Source organism: Puma concolor, chromosome A3 (genome assembly GCF_028749965.1).
Source record: "Puma concolor isolate L17-30 chromosome A3, mPumCon1.1.hap2, whole genome shotgun sequence".
Lineage (NCBI taxonomy): Eukaryota > Metazoa > Chordata > Mammalia > Carnivora > Felidae > Puma > Puma concolor.
This window is the reverse complement of record NC_141669.1, coordinates 40,569,386-40,597,043: the sequence shown is the minus strand read 5'-3', so window position 1 is coordinate 40,597,043 and position 27,658 is coordinate 40,569,386. Positions and strand designations below refer to the sequence as shown.

Below are 27,658 nucleotides of genomic sequence, written 5' to 3'. Positions count from 1 at the left end.
CTGCACAAACTATCAGGAAAGCTGGATAATGCAAAAAGCTGGCAGTAAAGGGAATCATTGGAGTAAATAGGCAGATGTAAATAATTGGAGTACAGAGGCCTCCAGAGCCTGAGGCCTAAAATTACACATCCCTGAAATAGAACAGAGTGGAAGTGGTCACTGAAAGTCAAAGATGGATGAATGCTAGTGAAATGTACACATAGTCCATAACATTCGGAAGGGAGTTTTTATTCTCATTCCAACTGTGAGGACATTTAGTACTGTTTCCCCAAGTATAACCAAGTAGAGCACAGTTAACATGGAGGCGCTGGTTTGGTCCAGTGAACAGAGCCATTCTGTAAAGTGAAAGCAGTTGTGTGTAGTTAAATTTCAGGCGGTCTGCTGAAATACACACACACAAACCCTGCTTCCCTGTTTTCTCTCCTGTGCTTTCTTTGCTGGGTCTTTCTGTGATGGTCTTCTGATTTCATTTCCTTTTTACTGCCTTTCATGAACTTCTGGTTCCCTGCATTCATTTTGTTGTGGCCACATGCCCCACGAATAAGCTCAGGGTCCTGGCACAGTGTGGGAGGAGGAACGATTCCTCGCAGCTCAACCTTCCTGGGAAGGCAGGTCTGTCCCATGGCTGCACCTGGGAGATGCTGAGGAAAGGTCCTGTGGTCACCTTGGCAGCCGCACTGCTGGAGCTTGGTTCCTGTGCCTGAGATTCTTCCCAGGACACTTTTGAGAGACACAAAAGATGACTTGGAAGAAAAAAAGGCCATGCTATGCTCATGGTTGGAAAAGTGACTAGAAAGGTGTAAACGTTCTTCATGTCAATGTTTCATTCTAACAAAATTAAAATGAGAATTACGATGTGATATTTTACTTATTGATTTAATTTCTAAAGTTAAGTATTGTCTTTAGTAGTTCATATATATTTAGTATATAAGGTATGCTTTATATATACTTTTGGTATATAAATTATTACAGTAATTAAAATATCTGCAGTGTAATTTCATTTTTCAATTGATTAATTAATTAATTAATTATCCCCCCCCCCCAACAACAACATAGTTGACACACAGTATTACATTAGTTTCAGGTGTACAACATAGAGATTTGACAGTCTGTATGTCACCACAGGGGAAACTACCAGCCATCACCATGCGATGTTATTGCAATACCATTGACTATATTCCATACGCTGTACGTATATTCCTGTGACTGTTTTGTGCCTGTGACTGATTCGGTCCATTACTGTATCTCCCACTCCCCTTTTTTCATTGTGTCCATCTCCTCAAGATGCTCCCCTCAGGCAACAATCAGTTTGTTCTCTGTTTTTATAGATCTGGTTCTGCCTTTTATTTGTTTTTTCATTTGTTTTGCTTTTAAGATTCCACATATAAGTGAGCTCATATGGTATTTGTCTTTCTCTGTTTTACTTCACTTGGCACGACACCCGTAGGTCTATTCCACGTTGTTGCAAATGGCAAGATCTCATTGTGTTTTTGGCTGAGTCAAATTCCACTGTGTGTATATACTACACCTTCTTCATCCACTCATCTATCCATGGACACTTGGGTTGCTTCCATATCTTGGCTATCGTAAATAATGCTGCAGTAAACATAGGGGTGCATGTATCTTTTTGAATAGTATTTTTGTTTTCTTTGAGTACATACCAAGTAAAAGAATTACTGGATCATATGGTATTTCCATTTGTAATTTTTTGAAGAACCTCCATACTGTTTCCAAAGTGGCTGCACCGATTTACAAGCCTGCCAACAGTGGGTGAAGACTCCCTTTTCTCCACACCCTCAGCAGCACTTGTTATTTCTTGTCTTTTTTATTCTAGCCATTTGATTTGTATTTCCTTGATGATTTGTGATGTTGAGCATCTTTTTTCTTTTGCAAGAGAGAGAGAGAGAGGTAGTGGGGTTGGGGCAGAGAGGGGGTGTGACCTGTGAGCTCACAGCTTGTGGGTTCGAGCCCCGCGTCGGGCTCTGTGCTGACAGCTCAGAGCCTGGAGCTTGCTTCGGATTCTGTGCCTCCCTCTCTCTCTCTGCCCCTAACCACTCACATTCTGTCTCTGTCTCTCTCAAAAATAAATAAACATTAAAAAATATTTTTTAAAAAAGAGAAACAACTATAAAACCTAGAAGAAAACAAGAGGATACCTTCATGGCCTTGGAGAAAGCCAAGATTTCTTAAAGAGGATACACAAAGCAATGACATTCACACAGGAAATCCTGAAGGGTCTGGGCTTGACTTGCAATGGGCCAATCCAGGGGACCCCATGAGTAGGAAGAAAATAGGACCCGTCTAGGTGCTCTTCACTGGGACTCCAGAGACTTGGGTGGAGGCTTGTGACTACTGAACCTCATCCTGTATCCCTCAACTCCCCAGGCAAGAACTTACTGGACTCTCTGGTCTTACCAAATACCCACAACAAAGATAGAAATGAGCCACCCTCCAGAGGCTTTTCCCCTTCATTAATGTGGTCTTCACACATTAGACCGAGGTCTGTACATGTGGTTAGAGAACAGGAAGCCTGCTGACAGCCGAGAAGTAACGCCTGGGCGGCTGTGAGAGGGGTAGCAGCTCCACACTGGATGCCTAGATAGAGACAGTGTGAGATGGGGGAAAACTACTTGGACTGTGGAGTTGGCCAGACCTAGGTTCTCATCCCCAGCCTTATCCTGTTAGGCTATGTGCCCTTGGGGCAATTCATTGGCCCTCTGAGTCCTGGTTTCCATACCTGAGGTGAACCAGTCTAACATCATTTGGTCATTTGGTCTGAGGGCTGTCCTAGGCATGGTGGGGGGGATGCTGTCAGCAGAAGTGACCCTGCCCTTGCGTGGGCCACCGTAGCTGCACACAGTGCAACGCTTCAAACTTACCTTTTCACAAAGAAGCTCCTTTTCCTGCTTTTCCTGCTTCCCAACCAGCCCTCAGCCTCCTAGGCCTGAAATATTGTAAGACTTTGGCCTTCTGTCTCCTCTATTTTCTGTATATCCTATCAAGTCTTCCTTCAAAATGCCTTTTAGCAAGAAGTCCTCCTGTAGCCTGTACTGCTACTGCCTACTGATTCCTGTTGCTTGCCCTCCTTCCTGGCAGAATCCCAATTTTGTTCGAAATGACAATGAAAGTCCAACAAAAGGCTTTCTTCCTTAAAGGCCTTTGCAGCTGGGGGTAGCTCTGAGACCCATGCATGAGATGGAGGCTAATGGGTTCTGGGAAAGATGTGCTTCCCTCAAATAGGTACCACCCCTTCCTGCTTCATTCTTTCTATTTTCCCATCTGGGATGGAGGACCTATGGCAGCCATCTTGAGATCTTCTCTGAAGACCTTATCCGAAGAAGGCGTTGTATCACTCATAGACTCTTGCACCAGCCATCAGAGGGCTTTTCCCAATTTCTGCTCTGCCAGAAAGCATTGTGAAAGCATCGTGGTGGACGCACGAGGCCAAAATCAAAGGACTCCAGTTATAGCTCATCCCTAAAGTAGAACAGTAAGCAACCTGTGGAAACGAGAAAGGAAATCTACATAGACTGATGTGGAACCATATTCATGATATTTTGTGAAACTAAAAAGGTTGCTTAAAAGTAGCCTTTTTGGTATATAATTATAAACTCATTCTGAAGTATATGCATTTTAAAGTGTGAATGGATATTCCTGTGAATCTTCAACAGGGTCGTTACATCTGCCTGATGAATTCTAGGTTGTATTTGTTTTCTCTTATCTGATCAACATATTTTTCAATAAAAATAGAAGTAGTGGACAAAAGAACTTAAAATGCTGAAATTCCATCTCCTTAATCTGGCATTCTGTGACTTCCACAATGGACAGGAATGAAGACACTGTGTGTGTGTGTGTGTGTGTGTGTGCACGCCTGCACGTGAGTGCCCACAAGTACACCAGTGTGAGCATTTATGAGTTTTTCAAAGTGTGTCAGTGTGTGCGTATATGTAAATGTGTGTATCTAGGGTCAATGAGTGTGTGTGAGTGTGTGCTCTGTGACTTAGTGTGTGAGTGCTTTGCAGAGTGTGTGGGTGTGAGTCACTGTGAGTGTGTAAGGAGTGTGATGTGAGCGAGCGTGTGTGTGGTGAGATGGTGGGTGTATCTGACCTCCTGGGCTCAAAGAGAACAGGCAGAAAGGATTCAGGAGCCCCAACTTTCTCAAGCCAGTCTGATCCATCATGGGGTACAGCAAGCCTGCCTTCCCCACCCTCCACTCTGCCCACCTTGAAGCAAAAAGGAATGACAATGAGGAGGGCCTCAGTCTGTCTGCAGAGGGGCCCATCTGTCTGTTTTTATTCTCCATGACAGCTGACCCCCAGGCTCTAACTGGCTGCTAAGCTGGCAATCCGCCTGGTCACACACCCTGAGAAGATGACCAGGTCAGCTACTCCCTCTCAATCCCTCCAAAGCTCCTTGAGCAAAAGGTTTTGTGGCCAATGATGTTAGGAAACCCAGAGAAATTGTGGGATCCACACGAGACGCTGGCGTGTTAAGGGTGCTGAGAAGTCCCTTGGGAGGGAAGCCTGTTGCACTTTCCTAGACTAGCATTCACTCTTGAGAGCAGGAACCCCTCTACCCCCCTCGACAACACCTGCTCACCTCCCATGGGAGGAGGCCTCACAGAAGCCACGTTGGGGAATGCTGACCCAGTCTACCTGGCACACCGCAGGCAGTAAAGCTTCCTCACCCACACACACATGTCACTGGGGCCCTGTGAACAGGTGACACTACACCCACTTCACAGGTAAGGGAACTGAGGCTCCAGGAGGTGGAGTATGTCGCTCAAGGTGCCCCCAGCTTGTCGGAGGCCTGCTTGCCTGGACTCCACCCTCTTTCCTTCTAGGCAGAAGCTGAGCAGAGAGCAGGGCTCTGAATGGGCTCAGGAAGTAGAGTATTTCAGAGAAAAAGGCCAGGCTGAGGCTCGGCACTAGCCCATGATGGGATTCCCGGGCAGGTGGAAGGCGTGGAGTGGTCCGAGCAGATACTGAAGGGGGACGGGGGGCTGGGAGGTGCTGAGGGGGCCTTGGCAGCTCGTCCTGGCTGCGTGCCTCTGCCGTCTCAGCAGCTGGAGGTGGGGGAAGGTTCTAGTCCAAGCAGGACCCCAGCCGGCCATGTGGCTGAGGTCAGGGCCCCTGCTCTCCGCACCCAGTTTCCTCCTCTGAGCCGCGAAGGAGGTGGGGGAAGGTTGCCAGACAAAAGGTGGGATGCCCAGTTTAATGCGAGTGTCAGGTAAACAGCAAACACATTTCAGTGTGAGTGTATTCCATGCAATCTTTGGACACACTTACACTAAACGGTGACTTATTTTCTATCTGATAGTGGATGTGACCTGCGCAGCCTGCATTTTCATTGCAGATGAGGCCAGTGACCTTCATGGCACAGATGAGGGGTCAGACCCGGGGCACTGGGACTAGATCCCTGTCTGGGGCTGACTTCCTTCGCACGGGCTGTTGTCTCTCCCTATGGACCAGGTGAGGGACGGCTGGGCTGAACCTGGCTCTGAGGGAAAAGCCTGCCTCCGTGATGGTGGCCAGGAGGCTGGTGAGGGGCTGGGGACCATGGTGTCTGTTGTGTCCATGCTTGGGGATTACCAAGCCAGAGAGCGGGACTGGGAGGAGCTGTTTGCATCTATACTGAGGGACCTGTCTCTATATGTGGCGGGGTCTGGTGGTGCTCCATTGGCTGAAATGGTTGGGGGAGAGCAGGGATACAGGAGGTGGCTGGTGGAGGGACACCAGCATAGACCCCTGGGAGAGGAGGGGAGGGAAGGGGGAAGGGGTGGGAAGCTCCAGGGCCAAGGGCCTACCTGAGCCCTCAGGTGCAGCGATTGCTCTGTCCATTAGCTCATCCTGGGGCAGGGTGGGGGGTGCATCATGGCAGCTGCTGCCCTCCAGCACCCCCACTCACTGGGAAAGCTCTAGCAGTGTGTGTGTGTGTGTGTGTGTGTGTGTGTGTGTGGCGGGGGAGGTGGAAGACAGCGTGGAGTCTCTGAGGAAACACTCCTCCCCCCACTTCTCCACAAACTGGTGTCTGTGTTTGTGGTAAAGCCAGTGACACGGGGACAAGGCCTATAAGAGGAGCAGGACCCGGCAAGGTCAGATTGCGAGGCGGCCAGCCACATAAAGCGGGGTGTGAAAGGTGCTTCAGCAGCTGCCCCACCATGACCTCCTGGGCCCTCCTGCTCCTTGCCTCAGTGCTCCTGGCCACCCCGGGTAAGGACATTCCCCCATGCACATCCTGGCAGCTACTTCTTAGCAGAGAGTAGGGACAGTCTGGAGACTGGGTTGGGCTGGGCCACCAGATTTGAACTCCTGGGGGAAGGCAAGAGAGAAAGAACGACCTCTGAAAGGAGATGAGGGTAGTGTTCTCTTAGAGCAGCTCCAAATCCGTGTGTGTGTGTGTGTGTGTGTGTGTGTGTGTGAGAGAGAGAGAGAGAGAGAGAGAGTACAGAAAAACAGAGACAAAGAGAGAAAAGAGGTCATTGGATGATGTTGGTGGGGGGGCGGGGGTGGGGGCAGATAATCTTCTCCTGTTTTCCAGAAAGAATTCAGAGTCTGTTGCACAGAGACTGGGTCCGAGCAGCTCCAGGGCGGAGCGCAAGGACAGGCCTCCTGGATTCCTCACAGATCCCTGCTCCTGGCCTGTTTTCTAGCTACCTCCTGGGCTCCCACCAGCCAGGAGATCTGTCTCCTTCCACTTGTGAAGGGGTGCTGATGGTGTTTCTTCCCCAGGGCTGACCTTTTCTGGTTTGAACCCTGAGGACAATGACTTGATGACCGCTGACTTGAGTCAGGAAAAGCAGTTCTTAGAGAGCTTGGTCCTGGAGTCCCCCCAGGTTGGTGGCTGGTTCCTTGCTCACTTCCCATAACCACCCCTTCACACATTGTCTCCTCCCTGGGAGCAGCAGGCAGGGCTGCACATCTCTGCTGGGCAGAGGGGAGGGGAGGCAGGGCTGTGGGCTGAAGATGCTGGTTTTGTGCACCATTGTGCCCGTGGCAAAGGTCGGGGGGCTACCTGGGTCTGGCTGAGCTCTCCCCAGGAGGGTCCCCTGGGTTCTGACCAGAGTAGAGAACTGGGTCAGGGGCTGCTCTGGGTGAGGTGCTGTGGGTGTGGGGCAGGGTCTGGGGTGTGTCAGCCCCACCAAGACTAGCAGGAAGGTGGGCAGGGACCAGCCAGCCTGCGTCAGGCCTGAAAGCACAGAGAGAATCTAGATGATCCTGCTGGCCTAGGAGACACCAGAGAGCTCCTCCTGGGTCCTTGCCAAGGGCTGTTGGGGTGTCTGAGACACTATCCCCACGCATTGTTTTCTGACAGGGTGACCAGCTGGCTATCACATGCAATATTTGTAAGAAGACAATCCAAGGTCTGAGAAAAGTCTTGGGACATAATATCACACAGGTGAGGCTTGTGATTTGGGGAGCCATTTGCAGGGCGGTCTAGGGCATGAGTGGGGCTTGTAGGACTAGGGGTGACACTGAGGAAGGGGCTGATCCCTGGTTGGGCCAGGGCTTCTCAGCAGGGGATCTGTGGGCCCCCTGGTATCTGGGACTGACTTCAGAGAATCCCTTGAAATCATGAAGCTCTGTGAGTGTGAAAGTAGGAAGAGGAGCGTGCGTGGTTTCCGTCCCATTGTCAAAGGAAATTTGTTCGTAGAGCAGGTAGGAATCTTTCCCCTTTGGCCCCTCCACGTGTGTCCAGGGACGAATTTTGTGAGATTGGTTCCATGGTGGCCTGGGCTAGACTGATATGCCCCAGATCTCCCAATTCCTAGCAGCATGGCTTGGCCAAGCCCTTAATGCTTTCTGAGCCTCAGTATTCTTTTCTGTTTAGTGGGATGGATCATAATCGCCCCTTGTAAGTTATCGAAGCCCTTTAAAGGAGCTGAGGGGTGGACGAGCTTAGCTCCATGCCTGGCCCTGAGCACCTGCTGAACAAGGGATGTGTTACTACCAAGAAGCTCTGCTTCCCCTCCCTCCCTCCCTCCCTCCTACCCTCCCTCCCTCCCTCCCTCCCTCCCTCTGCTTTGTTCCCTGATCCTGCTCAGCTCCCTGGCACTGCAGGGCCCACCCTCAGCCCTGAGAACTCAGCTTTATCCTTCTCCACTGGATGGTGGGAGAACATACGTCCAAGTGGAATGTGCCAAGACTCCAAGTGCTTTCTTTTCCTAACCTTCGTCACACAGCCCTGTGCACGAGCCCCGTCAGGCTGGGACCCAGGAAGCTTGGCAGGCAGAACCCTTCCTGTGGGTCTAGGAGCCGTGGGCGCTGTTCTCCACACAGAAGGCAGGGGGGCAGGATAATGATGTACAGGGGACTGGGACACTACAGGGTCAACTGTCCTTCTCTCAAGAGCCCCTCCTGGCCAGGCTTGGGCCAGGGCCTTGGTGCCTGGGCATGAGTTCTGATCCCTGCCTCTCTAGCCTCTGCTCCGTGGCCACTTGGCACCAGACCCTCCTCCCAGCATGACCTTGTTCATGCCCAGAGCCTAGAGCTGCTGGGGTCTGCAGGGGGCGGCAGTCCGGGGCCGAGCTCACCTGAATTCTCTGTCTTCCTATGGTGCTGTTACTGCAGGAAGCCATCAAACAGGTTGCGTCCCTGGTGTGCAGGCAGCTATATCCACTGGATGGTATTTGCAAGGATATAATCAATACATTTCTTGAAAAGATCACCCAGGGTATCATGAATGGGAAAAGCCCCGAGGAAATCTGTGTGAAACTCAGGTTGTGCAAACGTGAAAAAGGTGAGTGCAGAGGTGACAGCAGGGACTCATTCCTGGAGGGCCCACATCATGTCCCCACATGTGTACAATAAGGTTTCGACCCACAGAAATCCAGCTGTCATACACATCCCTCCAAGCTTCCCTGCAGTGAGATGTTACCCCCACCACTGTGTGGAAAGTGGGGAGAAGATGGGTAGGTGGGCTGCAGCTGGAACCGGTTGAGAAATACTCCAGGCCATCCTGGGGTGCCATCAGGTCCCCATCTCCGGTCAGCTGTGGACTTGAGCAAGTAGCTCAACCTCTGTGAGCTTGAGTTTCCTTCCTTGTGAAGGGATAGGAATCCGGATTTCTGATTTTCAACGAGGATTGAATGAAATGATTACGTGTAAAGAGGTTAAGACCAAGCAAGCGGCCTCAGACTGGGATATTCAAAGACATCAGAGCCCTGATTGAACTCCCATCCCCCGGCCTAGTATGGGATCCCTGGGCATCAGAGAGACAGGTCACATCTTTGCCCAGGACACTAGGGACCTGAGAGCTGAGCTCAGGAACCCCGCTGGCAGGGAGGGCTCTCAGTCTCTCCCTCCAGGGCTGCTCAGCTGTGCCCGCAGATCAGGCCACGGCTGCAGCACAGGGGCCGGGAAGGGCCCCTGATTGGCTCTGGCAGCTCGTGTAGCCCTGACTGAGGCTGTGGGACTTGATGCCGGCAGATCGGGGGTCACCTCATATTTTGAGGTTCCCACCATTTCCTGCGGTCAGAGTCTGCGGTTTTCATCTCTGAAGCCCCACAACCCACACAAACCCCTGACTGGGTTCCAGGATGTGACTCCAGGTGTGCTCTGTCGGGACAGGTGGCTCTAGTCCCCATATCTCCCGGACAACACACACCCCTGCCCACTTCTCTGCTCTTGTCTCCACTCCAGGTCTCTGAGCCTCTGGGGTCTCTGACGCCACCCTGGGGAGAAGCACAGAGTCTCCCACAACCACCACCCGCTTCTGCCCTCCCAGATCCAGAGCCGACCCTCCGGTGTCTCTCAGCTAACTTCTCATTGCCTTCCCCTGAGGGAGAATAAATGTCATGCAAGCTTTTAGCCACAGCTTGTTTTCCTTTGGTGGACTTGAGGGGAGGGGCTCGGAGGCATGCTTGGGTGACTCATGCATTTGTTCAATCAATGTTTATTGTTTGTCCCACACTCTGTTCCAGAAGCTAGAGATTTAGTGTTAATGAGCCTTAGCATCTCTTACACATACAGTCGTGAAGTACTTATGAACAGTCACTAGAGAGACACACAGTCCTCTGAGAGCCTGGGGTACACAGTGGATGTACCCCCAGAAACTCTCAGACCAGGTGGAAGGGCAGCAGGGTGGAGGTAAGAGTGTGCTTTGTCACTGGGGACAGAATCCCACCCTTTGCTTCTCTGTGCAGGGAATCTTCTTTTGGGGGAAGTATAATATTTAGGATTCTTTTGGTTGTAAGCAACAGAAGATTTAGCTCATTCTGGCTCTAATGCATAAGCTATTTATTGGCTCAAATGGTTAAGCAGTCCCTATATAGCTTCAGGCATATATGGTTGTATCACCAGAGTCCTGACGTCCATCAGAACATCTCTGTTGTCATTGGCATGAATGCGCCAGGTGCTCATTTGCAACCCATCACTCTGTTCCAAGAGCATGAGCTACACAGCTTAGAATGAACCAAGTCAGGGCACCCCCAGGGGCTGAGTCAGGGTTTTTCACACCCCATCACTTGGATGAGAATGGACACGAAAATCTGGGAAGATAATGTTATTGGGAGAGGGAAGTGGATGTTGGCCATCACAAATAGCAATGGTGTATACATCAGGGTTCAATCAAAAAAGCTATTGAAAGAAACTCTCAATGGTGAGATCTGGGGCCACTGGAATATTCAAATGAAAAAGGACAACAGTAGATTCACACCTCGTGTAAACTAGAGTCCGTGAATTCAGGTAGAAACAATAAATTAATAAATGAGGGGAAAGAGAAAGTGTTACATTACTGCAGAATGCCAAATGATAAATGTAGACATAATTGCAGTCTATGTTTCCACAAATACTTCTGTTGGTATTAATTACTAATTTGCATGATTAATTAAAGTAATCCATGGAGAATCCTAGCGACAGGTGATGAACGTTTTCTGCTCCTCCTGCCCAAAATGCACAAATCCTAAGGAAACTTCAGACAAACCCAAACTGACTTCCTCCAAGTAGCGGGCCCGTACTCTACAAAAATGCCAAGGTCATGAAAGAGAAGGAAAGATGGAGAAAGTGTGCCAGATCAAAGGAGACTAAGCAGATACTTGATGTAATTGTAAACAGATGACCCCGCTGTGCACCTAGACCTGCAAAGGACATGATTGGGGTAATCTATGAGATTCCTTGCAGTCTGCGATGATACTGTTGTGCCAGTGTTAGTGTCCTGGTGTTGATGGTCGTGCTAGCTTCTGTAGGACGGTGTCCTTCTTGTGAGGCAATGCACCCTGAAGAATTAAGGGGGTCATGGGGGCATCATGAAGGCAATCTGCTGCAAATGGTTTAGAAGAAATGGTAATATGTACGTACAGGCAGACTATGATGAGACACACACCGCATACGTGTGGTGAAACGTTACCAGTGGGGGGATCTGGTTAAGATGAAAAGGAGCTCTCTGTTGTAGAGTTACAGCTTTTCTCTACATTGGACACGATTTTAAAAGAAAAGAAACGACTTGTAGGACTTTGACCTTAGCAAACGTGTGGATGGCGGAGACATTTGCTGTTGGGAAAGACATTTGGACAGGTGGATCTGGAGAGGATAAGGAAGAGCTCTGCTTTGACCCGAAGAAGTGTGTCTATTCCATATGCAGGTGGAGGTGTCAAGAGGGGAGGGTGTCTGGGCCAAGGCCACATTTGAAGTCCTTGAACTGGATGTGATGGACAGGGAGAAGGTGCAGAAGGATAACATTCCTGTCTGAGGACAGAAGGGACTAGTCAACACGTGGAGGCCTGGTTGTGGGGGGGTGGGGGGAGGAGGAGCCCTCAAGGAGATCGGGAGGGAGGAGCCAGCGGGACAGGAGGAACACCAGACAAGGGGCCAAGGAGCCAAGAGAACAGAACAGCCCAGGAACGAGGAATGGCTGACCACGTCCAGTGCTGATGGGAGTCAAGACAGTAGAAGATGGAGGGCTGGCCACTGGCTTTTGGGGGCTTTGAGCCGCGCTGACCTTAGAGGGTTTCAGTGCTAGGAGGAGATCATGCCCATGTGGAGGGGGAGTGAAGGATGTGACGTCAGCAGGCATGGACAGGTTTATGACGGGGTTCATGTCAAGAGTTGGAGAGAAGTGGGGCAGAGCTGGAGGCCATGCGAAATTAGAGGTGGGGTCTGCCTTTAAGGTGTTTACATAGGGATGAGAATGGCCCTGGGAGAGGGGAGAGGCCCATGGTGCAGGACAGAACCGAGGGAACAGGCAGGGAACGTCTTGAGGTGGGAGCGGAGGGGTCCAGGGCACATGGAGCATCAGCACAGACTTCCAAAGGTGGGAGCTTTGGGAAGGTGGCCTCACTCTTAGGGATAAAAGCTAGTAAAGGACAGAGGCCAAGCCAGCTCCTGTAACCTGTCAGGAGGGAGCGTGAGTGTACTGGTTTCATAATCCAGACTCCACTGGGGGTACCTGCTCACCTCCAGGCCCTTCTCAGTTCTCTACCATTCCCCTGTCACCCACCCAACAGCCCAGGACAGGAAGCTTGTGTCATGTGACATCCCTCCTTCCAGGCCACGTCGACCCCTGACCCAAGCTAGAGCAAATGACTCCCTCCTGGGAAGTTGGAATTGCCCCATCCTGGTGCAGACCCCTTCGCCCTGGCCAGGCTCTGCCTCTGTCTCTGGGTGGTCTTCAGACTTCCTTCTGCCTTGGCTCCCCAATCCCTTCTGGACAGGGCAGCCCCACGCTCTTTCCAAACCACAACCACATCTCCTCACTTTCCAGTGGCTTCCCTCAGAGCTCGGGACAAGTCCCTACTGTGTGTCACACCCTGGTGTCAGAATAGGAAACAAACGAAAGAAAGACACTTACCTCAAGCACCTGCCAATCTACAAACGACTAGTAATAGCACATTAAATTTACCTAGTACCCTAACTCCCCTCTGTGTGTAGAAGCAGCAACAATTATTCATTTTATTAACTGGCATTGCCTGAGAGCCTGTCCTGTGGCCTCCTGTGTGATGAGGTGAGAAGGATGCAGAAGGAAGTTCTAATGCACAGGGAGGTTGGTGGTTATCTCAAGGCGAAGCGCTTGTGTGCAACGAGAACCACCTCCTTCTATCAGGAACGCTATTTTTTCATTGCTGTAAGAAACTCATAACAGAATTTACCATCTTCTCAATTTTTAAATGTACAAGCAGCAGTGTTGTGTATATTCACACTCTTGTGATGCAGACATCTGGGACTTTTTCATATCACAACATTGAAAGTCCATACTTACTATTAAGCCACAACTCTCCTTTTCCCTCCCTCTGTCCTAGCCTGGAAACCACCATTCTACTTTTATTCTATGCATTTGACGAGTCTCGACACCTTGTATAAATGGAATCATGTAGTATTTGTCTTTTTGTGACTCGCCTTTTCACTTATCCTAGTGTCCTCAATGTTCATCCATGTTATGGCATTTGACATGATTTTTTCTTTTTAAGGTTGAATAATATATGGGTGTGTGTGTGTGTGTGTGTGTGTGTGTGTGTGTGTGTATCACATTTTGTCTATCCGTTCACCTGTCCATGGACACCTGGTTCCTCTCACCTCTTGGGTATTGTGAATAGTGCTGCTATGAACACGGGAATGCACAGATCTCTTCCTGATCCTGCTTTCAATTCTTTCATTAAATACCACACGTGGGATTTCTGACTCATATGGTAGTGTTACTTTTAATTTTTTGAGGAACCACCCTATTGCTTTGCACAGCGGTTTTACAATTTTACAACAGTGCATGCTTTCTCCACATCTTCACCAACATTTGTAATTTTCTATTTTTTGATAACAGCAATTTGAACAGCTATCTCATTGTGGTGTCAACTTGCATTTCCTTAAGGATTATTGATGTTGAGCATTTTTTGTATGTTTGTTAGCCATTGGTGTGTCTTGTGGGGAGGGTGTCTACTCAAAGTCGTTTTCACACTTTTAAATTGAGTGATTTGATGTTTGTTGTTGAGTTTTATTTTATTTTATTTTATTTTTAATTTTTTTTAAACGTTTATTTGTTTTTGAGACAGAGAGAGACAGAGCATGAACAGGGGAGGGTCAGAGAGAGGGAGACACAGAATCCGAAACAGGCTCCAGGCTCTGAGCAGTCAGCACAGAGCCCGACGCAGGGCTCAAACTCACGGACCGCGAGATCATGACCTGAGCTGAAGTTGGCCGCTCAACCGACTGAGCCACCCAGGCGCTCCATGTTGTTGAGTTTTAACAGTTTTTTGTATATTCTGGCTATTAGCTCATTATTTGAGAATGATTTGCAAATATTTTCTCCCATTCCATAAACTGCCTTTGCACCTAGTCAATTGTGCCATTTGATGCATAAAATACTTAAGTTGACAAAACACTATTTATTTTGCCCTTGTTGCATTTCTTGGTGTCATATCTAAGGAATCATTGCCAAATCCAAAGGCATGTTTTCTTTTAGGGGTTTTTTACTTGTGGGCTTCAACGTAGATCTTTAATTCATTTCTCATGACTTTTGTATACGGTGGAAAGTAAGATTCTACCTTCATTCTTCTCCATGGGTCTATTCGGCTTTCCCAGCACCATTTTTTGAAGATGCTTAAATTTCTATTTAAAAAAAAAATTTTTTTTAACATTTATTTTTGAAAGGGAGAGAGACAGAGTGTGAGCAGAGGGCAGACAGAGAGAAAGGGAGACACAGAATCAGAAGTAGGCTCCAGGCTCTGAGCTGTCAACACAGAGCCCGACATGGGCCTCGAACTCATGAGCGGTGAGATCATGACCTGAGCTGAAGTCAGATGCCTAACCGACTGAGCTATCCAGGTGCCCCTTAAACTCCTTTTATGAGCACTTTCTTCATATGGTCTGCAGAAGATGGTTAGCAGGAAGCATTTTCTCAAAAGTGGTCCACATATTAGGTTTCCATATGAGTAGAAAGGTTATACTTTTTTAAAATGTTTATTTATTTTTGAGAGAGAGAGATGGAGCATGAGTGAGTGAGGGGCAGAGAGAGAGGGAGACACATCATCAGAAGCAGGCTATAGGCTCTGAGCTGTCAGTACAGAGCCCAGTGTGGGGCTCGAACTCACAAACCGTGAGATCATCACCTGGGCCAAAGTCAGATGCTTAACCAACTGAGGTGCCCAGGTGCCCTATGATGCTTTTTTTTTTTTTTTTAAAGATTTTTAAAGAGTTTTAAAGATATTTTATGTATTTATTTTGAGAGAGAGAGAGCGAGAGAGCGAGAGAGAGCAAGTGAGCACATGTAGAGGAGGGGCAGAGAGAAAGAGAGAGAATCCCAAGCAGGTTCTTAGCTGTCAGCACAGAGCTGGACATGGGGCTCAATCCCACCAATGGTGAGATCGTGACCTGAGCCAAAACTAAGAGTCAGATGCTAAACCAGCTGAGCCACCCAGGGTCTCCAAGGTTATGATGCTTTTTAAGTGAAGCCTGTTAGCATGCTTTTACAGAGATTTTACAATAATTACACAAAAACAGTCTCCAACTAAGATTGATCATCTTTACTCACATAAAATATAGTTAGAGGCCTAGTTCCTACCACAGATTAATTTTAATCCAGCAAAATCTAGTGTTGGACAGTCTGAATCACTTTGAAAATGGAGATCTGTGGCATCTACACATTCTGTTTTCTTCTGTCGTCATTCTTGTTGAATTCCTTAGTATTTTCTAAGTACAGGATGATATTGTCTGCTAATAGAAATAGCTGTAAATCGTCCTTTCTAATCTGGATGGATTTTTTTTTATATTTTCTAACTTAATTTTCCTGGGAAACATCGTCAGTGCAATATTGAATAGATGTTCCAAGAGCAGACATCCTTGTTTTCTTCCTGGTCTTTGGGGGAAAGTATTTGGGCTTTCATCATGAAGTATGATGTCAGCTGGGGGAATTTTATAGATGTCATGTACCATGTTGCAGAAAATCTCATCTATTCCACTAGTGTGTTTTCATGTGAAGGGATATTGAATTTTGTCAAATGATGTTTCTGTATTCATTGAAAGGATCATATGGTTTTTCTTGTTTGTTGTATTTTTTTAAATGTTTTATTTATTTATTTTGAGAAAGAGAGAGAGAGAGAGAGAGAGAATGTGTGCATAAGCAGGGGAGGGGCAGAGAGAGAGAGAGAGGGAGACACAGAATCTGAAGCAGGCTCCCGTCTCTGAGCTCTCAGTGCGGAGTCCAACATGGGGATTGAACCCATGAACCGTGAGATCATGACCTGAGCCGAAGTTGGCGCTAAACCAACTGAGCCACCCAGGTGCCCCTGGGGTGTTGTTTGTTTGTTTTTGTATTGATATGGTGAATTATAGGAATTGATGTTAAATCCCCTTGTATCCCAGATAAAGTCTAATTCGTTGGTCATAGTACAGAGTTTTTATGTCTTACTGGATTCAGTTTGCTAAAATTCTGTAGAGGATTAATGCATCCTTATTCATAGGCAATATTGTTCTGCCAGGTGTTTTTCTTCATTTTCTTTTTCTGGTTTTGGCATCCAGGCATCATATTTTATTTTTTGGAAAATTTTCAATGGGGGAGTATTAATTCTTCTTCTAATGTTAGAATTCATTTGTGAAGATATCTGGCCAAGGATTTTCTTTGTGGGTAGTTTTTGAACTATGAGTTCAACCTCTTTACTAATTTATTATAGGACGATTCACACTTTCCATTCTTTTCAGTTTGTTTCAGTAGTTTATAGAAATGTGTCCATTTTAGTACAAGGTGTCCTATAGAGTAACATAATTGTTCATAGTATAAACATTATCCTCTCTGTAAGGTCAGTCAAAATGTCCCTTCTTTTATTTCTGATTCTAATAAGAGGGTAACACATACTACCATGCTGAAGTGCTGAGAAGTTCCCTTAGAGGGAGCCTGTTGCACCTTCCTAGACCGGCATTGACTCTTGAGAGCAGGAACCCCTCTACTCCCCTCCACAGCACCTGCTCACCTCCCATGGGAGGAGGCCTCCCAGAAGTCACACTGGGGAATGCTGACCCAGCCAACCTGGCACATCGCAGGCAGTAAAGCTTCCTCACCCACACACACACACACACACACCACTGGGGCCCTGTGAACAGGTGACACTACACCCATTTCACAGGTAAGGGAACTGAGGCTCCAGGAGGTGGAGTATGTCGCTCAAGGTGCCCCCAGCTTGTCGGAGGCCTGCTTGCCTGGACTCCACCCTCTTTCCTTCTAGGCAGAAGCTGAGCGGAGAGCAGGGCTCTGGATGGGCTCAGGAAAGTAGAATACTTCAGCAAAGAAGGCCAGGCTGAGGCTCGGCACTAGCCCATGATGGGATTCCCGGGCAGGTGGAAGGCGTGGAGTGGTCCGAGCAGATACTGAAGGGGGACGGGGGGCTGGGAGGTGCTGAGGGGGCCTTGCCAGCTCGTCCTGGCTGCGTGCCTCTGCCGTCTCAGCAGCTGGAGGTGGGGGAAGGTTCTAGTCCAAGCAGGACCCCAGCCGGCCATGTGGCTGAGGTCAGGGCCCCTGCTCTCCGCACCCAGTTTCCTCCTCTGAGCCGCGAAGGAGGTGGGGGAAGGTTGCCAGACAAAAGGTGGGATGCCCAGTTTACTGCGAGTGTCAGGTAAACAGCAAACACATTTCAGTGTGAGTGTATTCCATGCAATCTTTGGACACACTTACACTAAACGATGACTTATTTTCTATCTGATAGTGGATGTGACCTGCGCAGCCTGTATTTTCATTGCAGATGAGGCCAGTGACCTTCATGGCACAGATGAGGGGTCAGACCTGAGGAGTTGGGACTAGATCCCTGTCCGGGACTCACTCCCTTCGCACGGGCTGTTGTCTCTCCCTATGGACCAGGTGAGGGACGGCTGGGCTGAACCTGGCTCTGAGGGAAAAGCCTGCCTCCGTGATGGTGGCCAGGAGGCTGGTGAGGGGCTGGGGACCCAGGGTGTCTGTGGTGCCCATGCTCGGGGATCACCAAGTCTGAGGGCAGGGCTGGGAGGAGCTGTCTGCATCTCCAGCTGTCTGCACCCCATCCTGGTGCAGACCCCTTCGCCCTGGCCAGGCTCTGCATCTGTCTCTGGGTGGTCTTCAGACTTCCTTCTGCCTTGGCTTCCCCATCCCTTCTGGATAGGGCAGCCCCACGCTCTTTCCAAACCACAACCACATCTCCTCACTTTCCAGTGGCTTCTCTCAGAGCTCGGGACAAGTCCCTACTGTGTGTCACACCCTGGTGTCAGAATAGGAAACAAACGAAAGAAAGACACTTACCTCAAGCACCTGCCAAACTACAAACGACTAGTAATAGCACATTAAATTTACCTAGCACCCTAACTCCCCTCTGTGTGTAGAAGCAGCAACAATTATTCATTTTATTAACTGGCATTGCCTGAGAGCCTGTCCTGTGGCCTCCTGTGTGATGAGGTGGGAAGGATGCAGAAGGAAGTTCTAATGCACAGGGAGGTTGGTGGTTATCTGAAGGCGAAGCGCTTGTGTGCAACGTGAACCACCTCCTTCTATCAGGAACGCTATTTTTTCATTGCTGTAAGAAACTCATAACCGAATTTACCATCTTAGCAATGTGGTAACGTACACGCAGCAGTGTTGAGTATATTCACATTGTTGTGACACGGACATCCAGATCTTTTTCGTCTTACAAAACTCGAACTCCAGACTGATTGTGAAGCCACAACTTTCCTTCGCCCCCGTCTTAAAGCCTGAGAAAACTACAGTTTCTCAAAAGGGGTCCACATATTTCTATTTTATATTTCCTTTAATTTGACTACTTTAGACACCTCGTACAAATGGAATCAGAGATTTGTCTTTTTGTAATTGCCTTATTTCACTTAGCGTGATGTCCCCAAAGTTCATCTTTGGCGTGGCATTCGACATGAGTTTTTGTTTTTTGTTTTTAAGGTGAAATAACGTGTGTGTGTGTGTGTGTGTGTGTGTGTATTTATATATATTTGAGGAACCACCATATTGCTTTGCGTAACGGTCTTACAGTTTTACAACGGTGCACACTTTCTCCACATCTTTACCAACACTTGATATTTTCTTTTTTTGGATAAGGGCCGTCTTCATGGGTGGGGTGCTATCTCCTTGTGGCTTTGCCTTGCATTTCCCTGACGATTATTGATGTGGGGAGCATCTTTTCATATGCTTGTTAGCCATTTCTATATTTTGTAGGGAGAGTGTGTATTCAAAGTCTTTTGAGCTTATTTTTTTTTATAACGTTTATTTATTTTTGAGAGACAGAGTGTGAGCAGGGGAGAGACAGAGAGAGAGGGAGACGTAGAATCTGAAGCAGGTCCAGCGTCTGCACAGCAACCCCCCCCCAACGTGGGGCTCAAACCCACAAACCGTGAGGTCATGATCTAAGCTGAAGTCGGACGCTTAACCGACCGAGCCACCAGGGGCCCCTCTTTTGCCTTTTTAAAATTATTTGCTGTTTATTTGTGAATTTTAACATTTCTTTGTACTTTCTGGGTATTACTCCGTTATTAATGATTTGCAAACATTTTTATGTATTCCATAAATTGCCCTTTTACTTTGTCAACTGTGCTGTTTCATGCATAAAGTTTTTAAGCTTCATGCAATGCTATTTGTCCATATTGTTGCATTTCTTGGTGTCATATCTGAGAATTCACCACCAAGTCGGAAGTCATGCAGCGTTCCCCTTATGTTTTTTTCTAGCGATTTTATAGTTTTGGGTCTTACATGTAGGTGTTTGATCCTTTTCTAGTGACTCTTTTGCATATGGTGGAACATCAGGTCTACCTTCATTCTTCTGCATGGGGCTGTCCAGTTTCCCCAGCACCACTGTTTGAAGACATTTAAATTCCCTTTTATGAGCACTGTCTTCATAGGGTCTTGCGGAAATTGGTTAGCAGAACGGCAGTTTCTCAAAAGTGGTCCACATATTTGGTTAGTCACACGAGTGCAAAGGTTATGAGGATTTTTAAGGGCAGCCTGTTAGCATGCTCTTTGCAGGGATTTTACAATAATTACACAAACAACCTCCAAATCAGGTTAATCAACTCACATAAAATACAGTTAGAGGCCTCATTCCAGCCACGGAGTAATTTTCATCTAGTAAATCTACCGTTGGACAGTCTGAATCATTGGAAAATGCAGGTCTATGGCATCTAAACACATCTCAGTTTAATTCATTTTGGGGATTTTTAAGTATTTTCTGTGTGGAGGAGATGTTATCTGTAAATAGAGAGCTGTACATCTTCCTTGCTAATCAAAATGTTTTTTTTTTCCTTCATGTTTTTGCTTAGTTCTCCTGGCTAGAATCGTCAGTGCAATACCGAATAGATGTCTGGAGAGCAGACATCCTGTCTTGTTCCTGGTCTTTGGGGGAAGGTATTTAGTCTTTCTTCACAGAGTCTGATGTCAGCTCGGGGAATTTCATAGATGCCACCTATCAGGTTGCAGACTTTCCCTTCTATTCTTAGTGAGTGTTTTAACAAGAAGAGATACTGAGTTTTTTCAAATGGTGTTTCTGTGTCCGTTGAGAGGATCATGTGGTTTGTTTTTAAGTTTGTTTATTTTTGGAGAGAGAGAGAGAGAGAGAGAGCACGTGCGTGCACGTGCCAGCACATGAGCACGTGAGTGGGGGAAGGGCAGAGAGCAGGAGACAGAAGATCCGAAGGGGGCTCTGTGTTGACAGCAGAAAGGCCCATGAGAGGCTCGAAGTCAGGGACCACGAGATCATGACCTAGGCCCAAGTCGGATGCTTAACCAACTGAGCCGCCCAAGCACCCCAGGATCATGCGGCTTTTATTTGGGTTCTGTTGGTACAGTGAATTACATAACTGATTTTGGGGTGTTAAATCACTTTGCATTCCTGAATAAATTCTGGTTGGTCTGGTACAGAATTGTTTTTATATGTTACTGGATTCAGCTTGCCAGGATTTTGAAGAGGGTTATGGCATCCATAGTCAGGGGAGATATTGGTCTGTACTTTTCCTGTGTTGCCTTTTTCTGGTTTGGCATCAGGGCATCCTTTCCTATTTCTTGGAAGAGTTTGGGAAGAATTCATACTAATTCTTCTAATGTTTGGTAGAATTCATCTGTAAAGATATCTGACCTGGATGTTTGTTTGTGGGTGGTGTTTGCATGACTCATTCCATGTCTTTACTTATTATACATCTATTCCCTCTGCCCATTCTTTTCAGTCTGTTTCAATAGTTTGTATCTTTACAGGGATGTGGTCCAATTTAATAACATATAACTGTTCATAGTATACCCACTCTCCTCTCTGTAAGGTCAAAATGTCCCTTCTTTTATTTCTGAATCTAATAACAAGGTAACACACACTACTGTGTGAAAGTGTGTCTGTCATTTACTCTGGATGACGGGAACCCCATCCCCACTCCCCCTCCACAGCACCCGCTCACCTCCCACAGGAGTAACCCTTATAGAAGTCATGTTGGGGAATGCTGACCCAGGATACCAGATTTCTTCTGCTTGGCACATCGCAGGCTGTGAAGCTTCCTCACACGCACATGCACACGCACACACACACACACACACACACACCACTGGGGCCCTGTGAACAGGTGACACTACACCCATTTCACAGGTAAGGGAACTGAGGCTCCAGGAGGTGGAGTATGTCGCTCAAGGTGCCCCCAGCTTGTCGGAGGCCTGCTTGCCTGGACCCCACCCTCTTTCCTTCTAGGCAGAAGCTGAGCGGAGAGCAGGGCTCTGGATGGGCTCAGGAAAATAGAATACTTCAGCAAAGAAGGCCAGGCTGAGGCTCGGCACTAGCCCATGATGGGATTCCCGGGCAGGTGGAAGGCGTGGAGTGGTCCGAGCAGATACTGAAGGGGGACAGGGGGCTGGGAGGTGCTGAGGGAGCCTTGGCAGCTCGTCCTGGCTGCGTGCCTGTGCCGTCTCAGCAGCTGGAGGTGGGGGAAGGTTCTAGTCCAAGCAGGACCCCAGCCGGCCATGTGGCTGAGGTCAGGGCCCCTGCTCTCCGCACCCAGTTTCCTCCTCTGAGCCGCGAAGGAGGTGGGGGAAGGTTGCCAGACAAAAGGTGGGATGCCGAGTTTAATGCGAGTGTCAGGTAAACAGCAAACACATTTCAGTGTGAGTGTATTCCATGCAATCTTTGGGACACACTTACACTAAACGGTGACTTATTTTCTATCTGATAGTGGATGTGACCTGCGCAGCCTGTATTTTCATTGCAGATGAGGCCAGTGACCTTCATGGCACAGATGAGGGGTCAGACCCGGGGCACTGGGACTAGATCCCTGCCTGGGGCTGACTTCCTTCGCACGGGCTGTTGTCTCTCCCTATGGACCAGGTGAGGGACGGCTGGGCTGAACCTGGCTCTGAGGGAAAAGCCTGCCTCCGTGATGGTGGCCAGGAGGCTGGTGAGGGGCCGGGGACCCAGGGTGTCTGTGGTGCCCATGCCCGGGGATCACCAAGCCCGAGAGCAGGGCTGGGAGGAGCTGTTTGCATCTATACTGTGGGACCTGTCTCTATATGTGGCGGGGTCTGGTGGTGCTCCATTGGCTGAAATGGTTGGGGGAGAGCAGGGATACAGGAGGTGGCTGGTGGAGGGACACCAGCATAGACCCCTGGGAGAGGAGGGGAGGGAAGGGGGAAGGCGTGGGAAGCTCCAGGGCCAAGGGCCTACCTGAGCCCTCAGGTGCAGGGATTGCTCTGTCCACTAACTCATCTGAGGGCAGGGGGTGGGGGGGCATCATGGTAGCTGGTGCCCTCCAGCACCCCTACTCACTGGGAAAGCTCTAGCAGTGTGTGTGTGTGTGTGTGTGTGTGTGTGTGTGTGGCGGGGGAGGTGGAAGACAGCGTGGAGTCTCTGAGGAAGCACTCCTCCCCCCACTTCTCCACAAACTGGTGTCTGTGTTTGTGGTAAAGCCAGTGACACGGGGACAAGGCCTATAAGAGGAGCAGGACCTGGCAAGGTCAGATTGCGAGGCGGCCAGCCACATAAAGCGGGGTGTGAAGGGTGCTTCAGCAGCTGCCCCACCATGACCTCCTGGGCCCTCCTGCTCCTTGCCTCAATGCTCCTGGCCAACCCGGGTAAGGACATTCCCCCATGCACATCCTGGCAGCTACTTCTTAGCAGAGAGTAGGGACAGTCTGGAGACTGGGTTGGGCTGGGCCACCAGATTTGAACTCCTGGGGGAAGGCAAGAGAGAAAGAACGACCTCTGAAAGGAGATGAGGGTAGTGTTCTCTTAGAGCAGCTCCAAATCCGTGTGTGTGTGTGTGTGTGTGTGTGTGTGTGTGAGAGAGAGAGAGAGAGAGAGAGAGAGAGAGAGTACAGAAAAACAGAGACAAAGAGAGAAAAGAGGTCATTGGATGATGTTGGTGGGGGGGCGGGGGTGGGGGCAGATAATCTTCTCCTGTTTTCCAGAAAGAATTCAGAGTCTGTTGCACAGAGACTGGGTCCGAGCAGCTCCAGGGCGGAGCGCAAGGACAGGCCTCCTGGATTCCTCACAGATCCCTGCTCCTGGCCTGTTTTCTAGCTACCTCCTGGGCTCCCACCAGCCAGGAGATCTGTCTCCTTCCACTTGTGAAGGGGTGCTGATGGTGTTTCTTCCCCAGGGCTGACCTTTTCTGGTTTGAACCCTGAGGACAATGACTTGATGACCGCTGACTTGAGTCAGGAAAAGCAGTTCTTAGAGAGCTTGGTCCTGGAGTCCCCCCAGGTTGGTGGCTGGTTCCTTGCTCACTTCCCATAACCACCCCTTCACACATTGTCTCCTCCCTGGGAGCAGCAGGCAGGGCTGCACATCTCTGCTGGGCAGAGGGGAGGGGAGGCAGGGCTGTGGGCTGAAGATGCTGGTTTTGTGCACCATTGTGCCCGTGGCAAAGGTCGGGGGGCTACCTGGGTCTGGCTGAGCTCTCCCCAGGAGGGTCCCCTGGGTTCTGACCAGAGTAGAGAACTGGGTCAGGGGCTGCTCTGGGTGAGGTGCTGTGGGTGTGGGGCAGGGTCTGGGGTGTGTCAGCCCCACCAAGACTAGCAGGAAGGTGGGCAGGGACCAGCCAGCCTGCGTCAGGCCTGAAAGCACAGAGAGAATCTAGATGATCCTGCTGGCCTAGGAGACACCAGAGAGCTCCTCCTGGGTCCTTGCCAAGGGCTGTTGGGGTGTCTGAGACACTATCCCCACGCATTGTTTTCTGACAGGGTGACCAGCTGGCTATCACATGCAATATTTGTAAGAAGACAATCCAAGGTCTGAGAAAAGTCTTGGGACATAATATCACACAGGTGAGGCTTGTGATTTGGGGAGCCATTTGCAGGGCGGTCTAGGGCATGAGTGGGGCTTGTAGGACTAGGGGTGACACTGAGGAAGGGGCTGATCCCTGGTTGGGCCAGGGCTTCTCAGCAGGGGATCTGTGGGCCCCCTGGTATCTGGGACTGACTTCAGAGAATCCCTTGAAATCATGAAGCTCTGTGAGTGTGAAAGTAGGAAGAGGAGCGTGCGTGGTTTCCGTCCCATTGTCAAAGGAAATTTGTTCGTAGAGCAGGTAGGAATCTTTCCCCTTTGGCCCCTCCACGTGTGTCCAGGGACGAATTTTGTGAGATTGGTTCCATGGTGGCCTGGGCTAGACTGATATGCCCCAGATCTCCCAATTCCTAGCAGCATGGCTTGGCCAAGCCCTTAATGCTTTCTGAGCCTCAGTATTCTTTTCTGTTTAGTGGGATGGATCATAATCGCCCCTTGTAAGTTATCGAAGCCCTTTAAAGGAGCTGAGGGGTGGACGAGCTTAGCTCCATGCCTGGCCCTGAGCACCTGCTGAACAAGGGATGTGTTACTACCAAGAAGCCCTGCTTCCCCTCCCTTCCTCCCTCCCTCCTACCCTCCCTCCCTCCCTCCCTCCCTCTGCTTTGTTCCCTGATCCTGCTCAGCTCCCTGGCACTGCAGGGCCCACCCTCAGCCCTGGGAACTCAGCTTTATCCTTCTCCAATGGATGGTGGGAGAACATACGTCCAAGTGGAATGTGCCAAGACTCCAAGTGCTTTCTTTTCCTAACCTTCGTCACACAGCCCTGTGCACGAGCCCCGTCAGGCTGGGACCCAGGAAGCTTGGCAGGCAGAACCCTTCCTGTGGGTCTAGGAGCCGTGGGCGCTGTTCTCCACACAGAAGGCAGGGGGGCAGGATAATGATGTACAGGGGACTGGGACACCACAGGGTCAACTGTCCTTCTCTCAGGAGCCCCTCCTGGCCAGGCTTGGGCCAGGGCCTTGGTGCCTGGGCATGAGTCTGATCCCTGCCTCTCTAGCCTCTGCTCCGTGGCCGCTTGGCACCAGGCCCTCCTCCCACCATGACCTTGTTCATGCCCAGGGCCTAGAGCTGCTGGGGTCTGCAGGGGGTGGCAGTCCGGGGCCGAGCTCACCTGAATTCTCTGTCTTCCTATGGTGCTGTTACTGCAGGAAGCCATCAAACAGGTTGCGTCCCTGGTGTGCAGGCAGCTATATCCACTGGATGCTATTTGCAAGGATATAATCAATACATTTCTTGAAAAGATCACCCAGGGTATCATAAATGGGAACAGCCCCGAGGAAATCTGTGTGAAACTCAGGTTGTGCAAACCTGAAAAAGGTGAGTGCAGAGGTGACAGCAGGGACTCATTCCTGGAGGGCCCACATCATGTCCCCACATATGTACAATACGGTTTCGACCCACAGAAATCCAGCTGTCATACACATCCCACCAAGCTTCCCTGCAGTGAGATGTTACCCCCACCACTGTGTGGAAAGAGGGGAGAAGATGGGTAGGTGGGCTGCAGCTGGAACCGGTTGAGAAATACTCCAGGCCATCCTGGGGTGCCATCAGGTCCCCATCTCCGGTCAGCTGTGGACTTGAGCAAGTAGCTCAACCTCTGTGAGCTTGAGTTTCCTTCCTTGTGAAGGGATAGGAATCCGGATTTCTGATTTTCAACGAGGATTGAATGAAATGATTACGTGTAAAGAGGTTAAGACCAAGCAAGCGGCCTCAGACTGGGATATTCAAAGACATCAGAGCCCTGATTGAACTCCCATCCCCCGGCCTAGTATGGGATCCCTGGGCATCAGAGAGACAGGTCACATCTTTGCCCAGGACACTAGGGACCTGAGAGCTGAGCTCAGGAACCCCGCTGGCAGGGAGGGCTCTCAGTCTCTCCCTCCAGGGCTGCTCAGCTGTGCCCGCAGATCAGGCCACGGCTGCAGCACAGGGGCCAGGAAGGGCCCTTGATTGGCTCTGGCAGCTCGTGTAGCCCTGACTGAGGCTGTGGGACTTGATGCCGGCAGATCGGGGGTCACCTCATATTTTGAGGTTCCCACCATTTCCTGCGGTCAGAGTCTGCGGTTTTCATCTCTGAAGCCCCACAACCCACACAAACTCCTGACTGGGTTCCAGGATGTGACTCCAGGCGTGCTCTTCGGGACAGGTGGCTCTAGTCCCCATATCTCCCGGACAACACACACCCCTGCCCACTTCTCTGCTCTTGTCTCCACTCCAGGTCTCTGAGCCTCTGGGGTCTCTGATGCCACCCTGGGGAGAAGCACAGAGTCTTCCACAACCACCACCTGCTTCTGCCCTCCCAGATCCAGAGCCGACCCTCCGGTGTCTCTCAGCTAACTTCTCATTGCCTTCCCCTGAGGGAGAATAAATGTCATGCAAGCTTTTAGCCACAGCTTGTTTTCCTTTGGTGGACTTGAGGGGAGGGGCTCGGAGGCATGCTTGGGTGACTCATGCATTTGTTCAATCAATGTTTATTGTTTGTCCCACACTCTGTTCCAGAAGCTAGAGATTTAGTGTTAATGAGCCTTAGCATCTCTTACACATACAGTCGTGAAGTACTTATGAACAGTCACTAGAGAGACACACAGTCCTCTGAGAGCCTGGGGTACACAGTGGATGTACCCCCAGAAACTCTCAGACCAGGTGGAAGGGCAGCAGGGTGGAGGTAAGAGTGTGCTTTGTCACTGGGGACAGAATCCCACCCTTTGCTTCTCTGTGCAGGGAATCTTCTTTTGGGGGAAGTATAATATTTAGGATTCTTTTGGTTGTAAGCAACAGAAGATTTAGCTCATTCTGGCTCTAATGCATAAGCTATTTATTGGCTCAAATGGTTAAGCAGTCCCTATATAGCTTCAGGCATATATGGTTGTATCACCAGAGTCCTGACGTCCATCAGAACATCTCTGTTGTCATTGGCATGAATGCGCCAGGTGCTCATTTGCAACCCATCACTCTGTTCCAAGAGCATGAGCTACACAGCTTAGAATGAACCAAGTCAGGGCACCCCCAGGGGCTGAGTCAGGGTTTTTCACACCCCATCACTTGGATGAGAATGGACACGAAAATCTGGGAAGATAATGTTATTGGGAGAGGGAAGTGGATGTTGGCCATCACAAATAGCAATGGTGTATACATCAGGGTTCAATCAAAAAAGCTATTGAAAGAAACTCTCAATGGTGAGATCTGGGGCCACTGGAATATTCAAATGAAAAAGGACAACAGTAGATTCACACCTCGTGTAAACTAGAGTCCGTGAATTCAGGTAGAAACAATAAATTAATAAATGAGGGGAAAGAGAAAGTGTTACATTACTGCAGAATGCCAAATGATAAATGTAGACATAATTGCAGTCTATGTTTCCACAAATACTTCTGTTGGTATTAATTACTAATTTGCATGATTAATTAAAGTAATCCATGGAGAATCCTAGCGACAGGTGATGAACGTTTTCTGCTCCTCCTGCCC

At 49.3% G+C, this 27,658-nt stretch overlaps 2 protein-coding genes across 2 annotated transcripts; both read left to right on the top strand.

The window, feature by feature from the left end:
- The first annotated feature begins 6,069 nt into the window (after window positions 1–6,069).
- LOC147582405 (antimicrobial peptide NK-lysin-like) lies at window positions 6,070–9,809 on the top strand. Its single transcript, XM_086699836.1, has 5 exons — window positions 6,070–6,212; window positions 6,732–6,835; window positions 7,315–7,398; window positions 8,571–8,739; window positions 9,642–9,809. Exons 1-5 carry the CDS (start codon window positions 6,161–6,163, stop codon window positions 9,647–9,649), a joined length of 417 nt encoding a protein of 138 aa, XP_086555962.1. The 5' UTR covers window positions 6,070–6,160; the 3' UTR covers window positions 9,650–9,809.
- Window positions 9,810–22,815: 13,006 nt separating this feature from the next.
- Window positions 22,816–26,579, top strand: LOC147582404 (antimicrobial peptide NK-lysin-like). The gene is made up of 5 exons (XM_086700656.1): window positions 22,816–22,980; window positions 23,508–23,611; window positions 24,091–24,174; window positions 25,342–25,510; window positions 26,412–26,579. Exons 1-5 carry the CDS (start codon window positions 22,929–22,931, stop codon window positions 26,417–26,419), a joined length of 417 nt encoding a protein of 138 aa, XP_086556782.1. The 5' UTR covers window positions 22,816–22,928; the 3' UTR covers window positions 26,420–26,579.
- Window positions 26,580–27,658: the final 1,079 nt, after the last annotated feature.

Excerpts from the sequence above, each read along its gene's own strand:
- LOC147582405 (XM_086699836.1), top strand. The coding sequence starts at position 6,161 with ATGACCTCCTGGGCCCTCCTGCTCCTTGCCTCAGTGCTCCTGGCCACC. Across the intron at positions 6,213-6,731 it reads AGTGCTCCTGGCCACCCCGG|GGCTGACCTTTTCTGGTTTG; the intron begins GTAAGGACATTC and ends TTTCTTCCCCAG. Across the intron at positions 6,836-7,314 it reads TGGTCCTGGAGTCCCCCCAG|GGTGACCAGCTGGCTATCAC; the intron begins GTTGGTGGCTGG and ends GTTTTCTGACAG.
- LOC147582404 (XM_086700656.1), top strand. The coding sequence starts at position 22,929 with ATGACCTCCTGGGCCCTCCTGCTCCTTGCCTCAATGCTCCTGGCCAAC. Across the intron at positions 22,981-23,507 it reads AATGCTCCTGGCCAACCCGG|GGCTGACCTTTTCTGGTTTG; the intron begins GTAAGGACATTC and ends TTTCTTCCCCAG. Across the intron at positions 23,612-24,090 it reads TGGTCCTGGAGTCCCCCCAG|GGTGACCAGCTGGCTATCAC; the intron begins GTTGGTGGCTGG and ends GTTTTCTGACAG.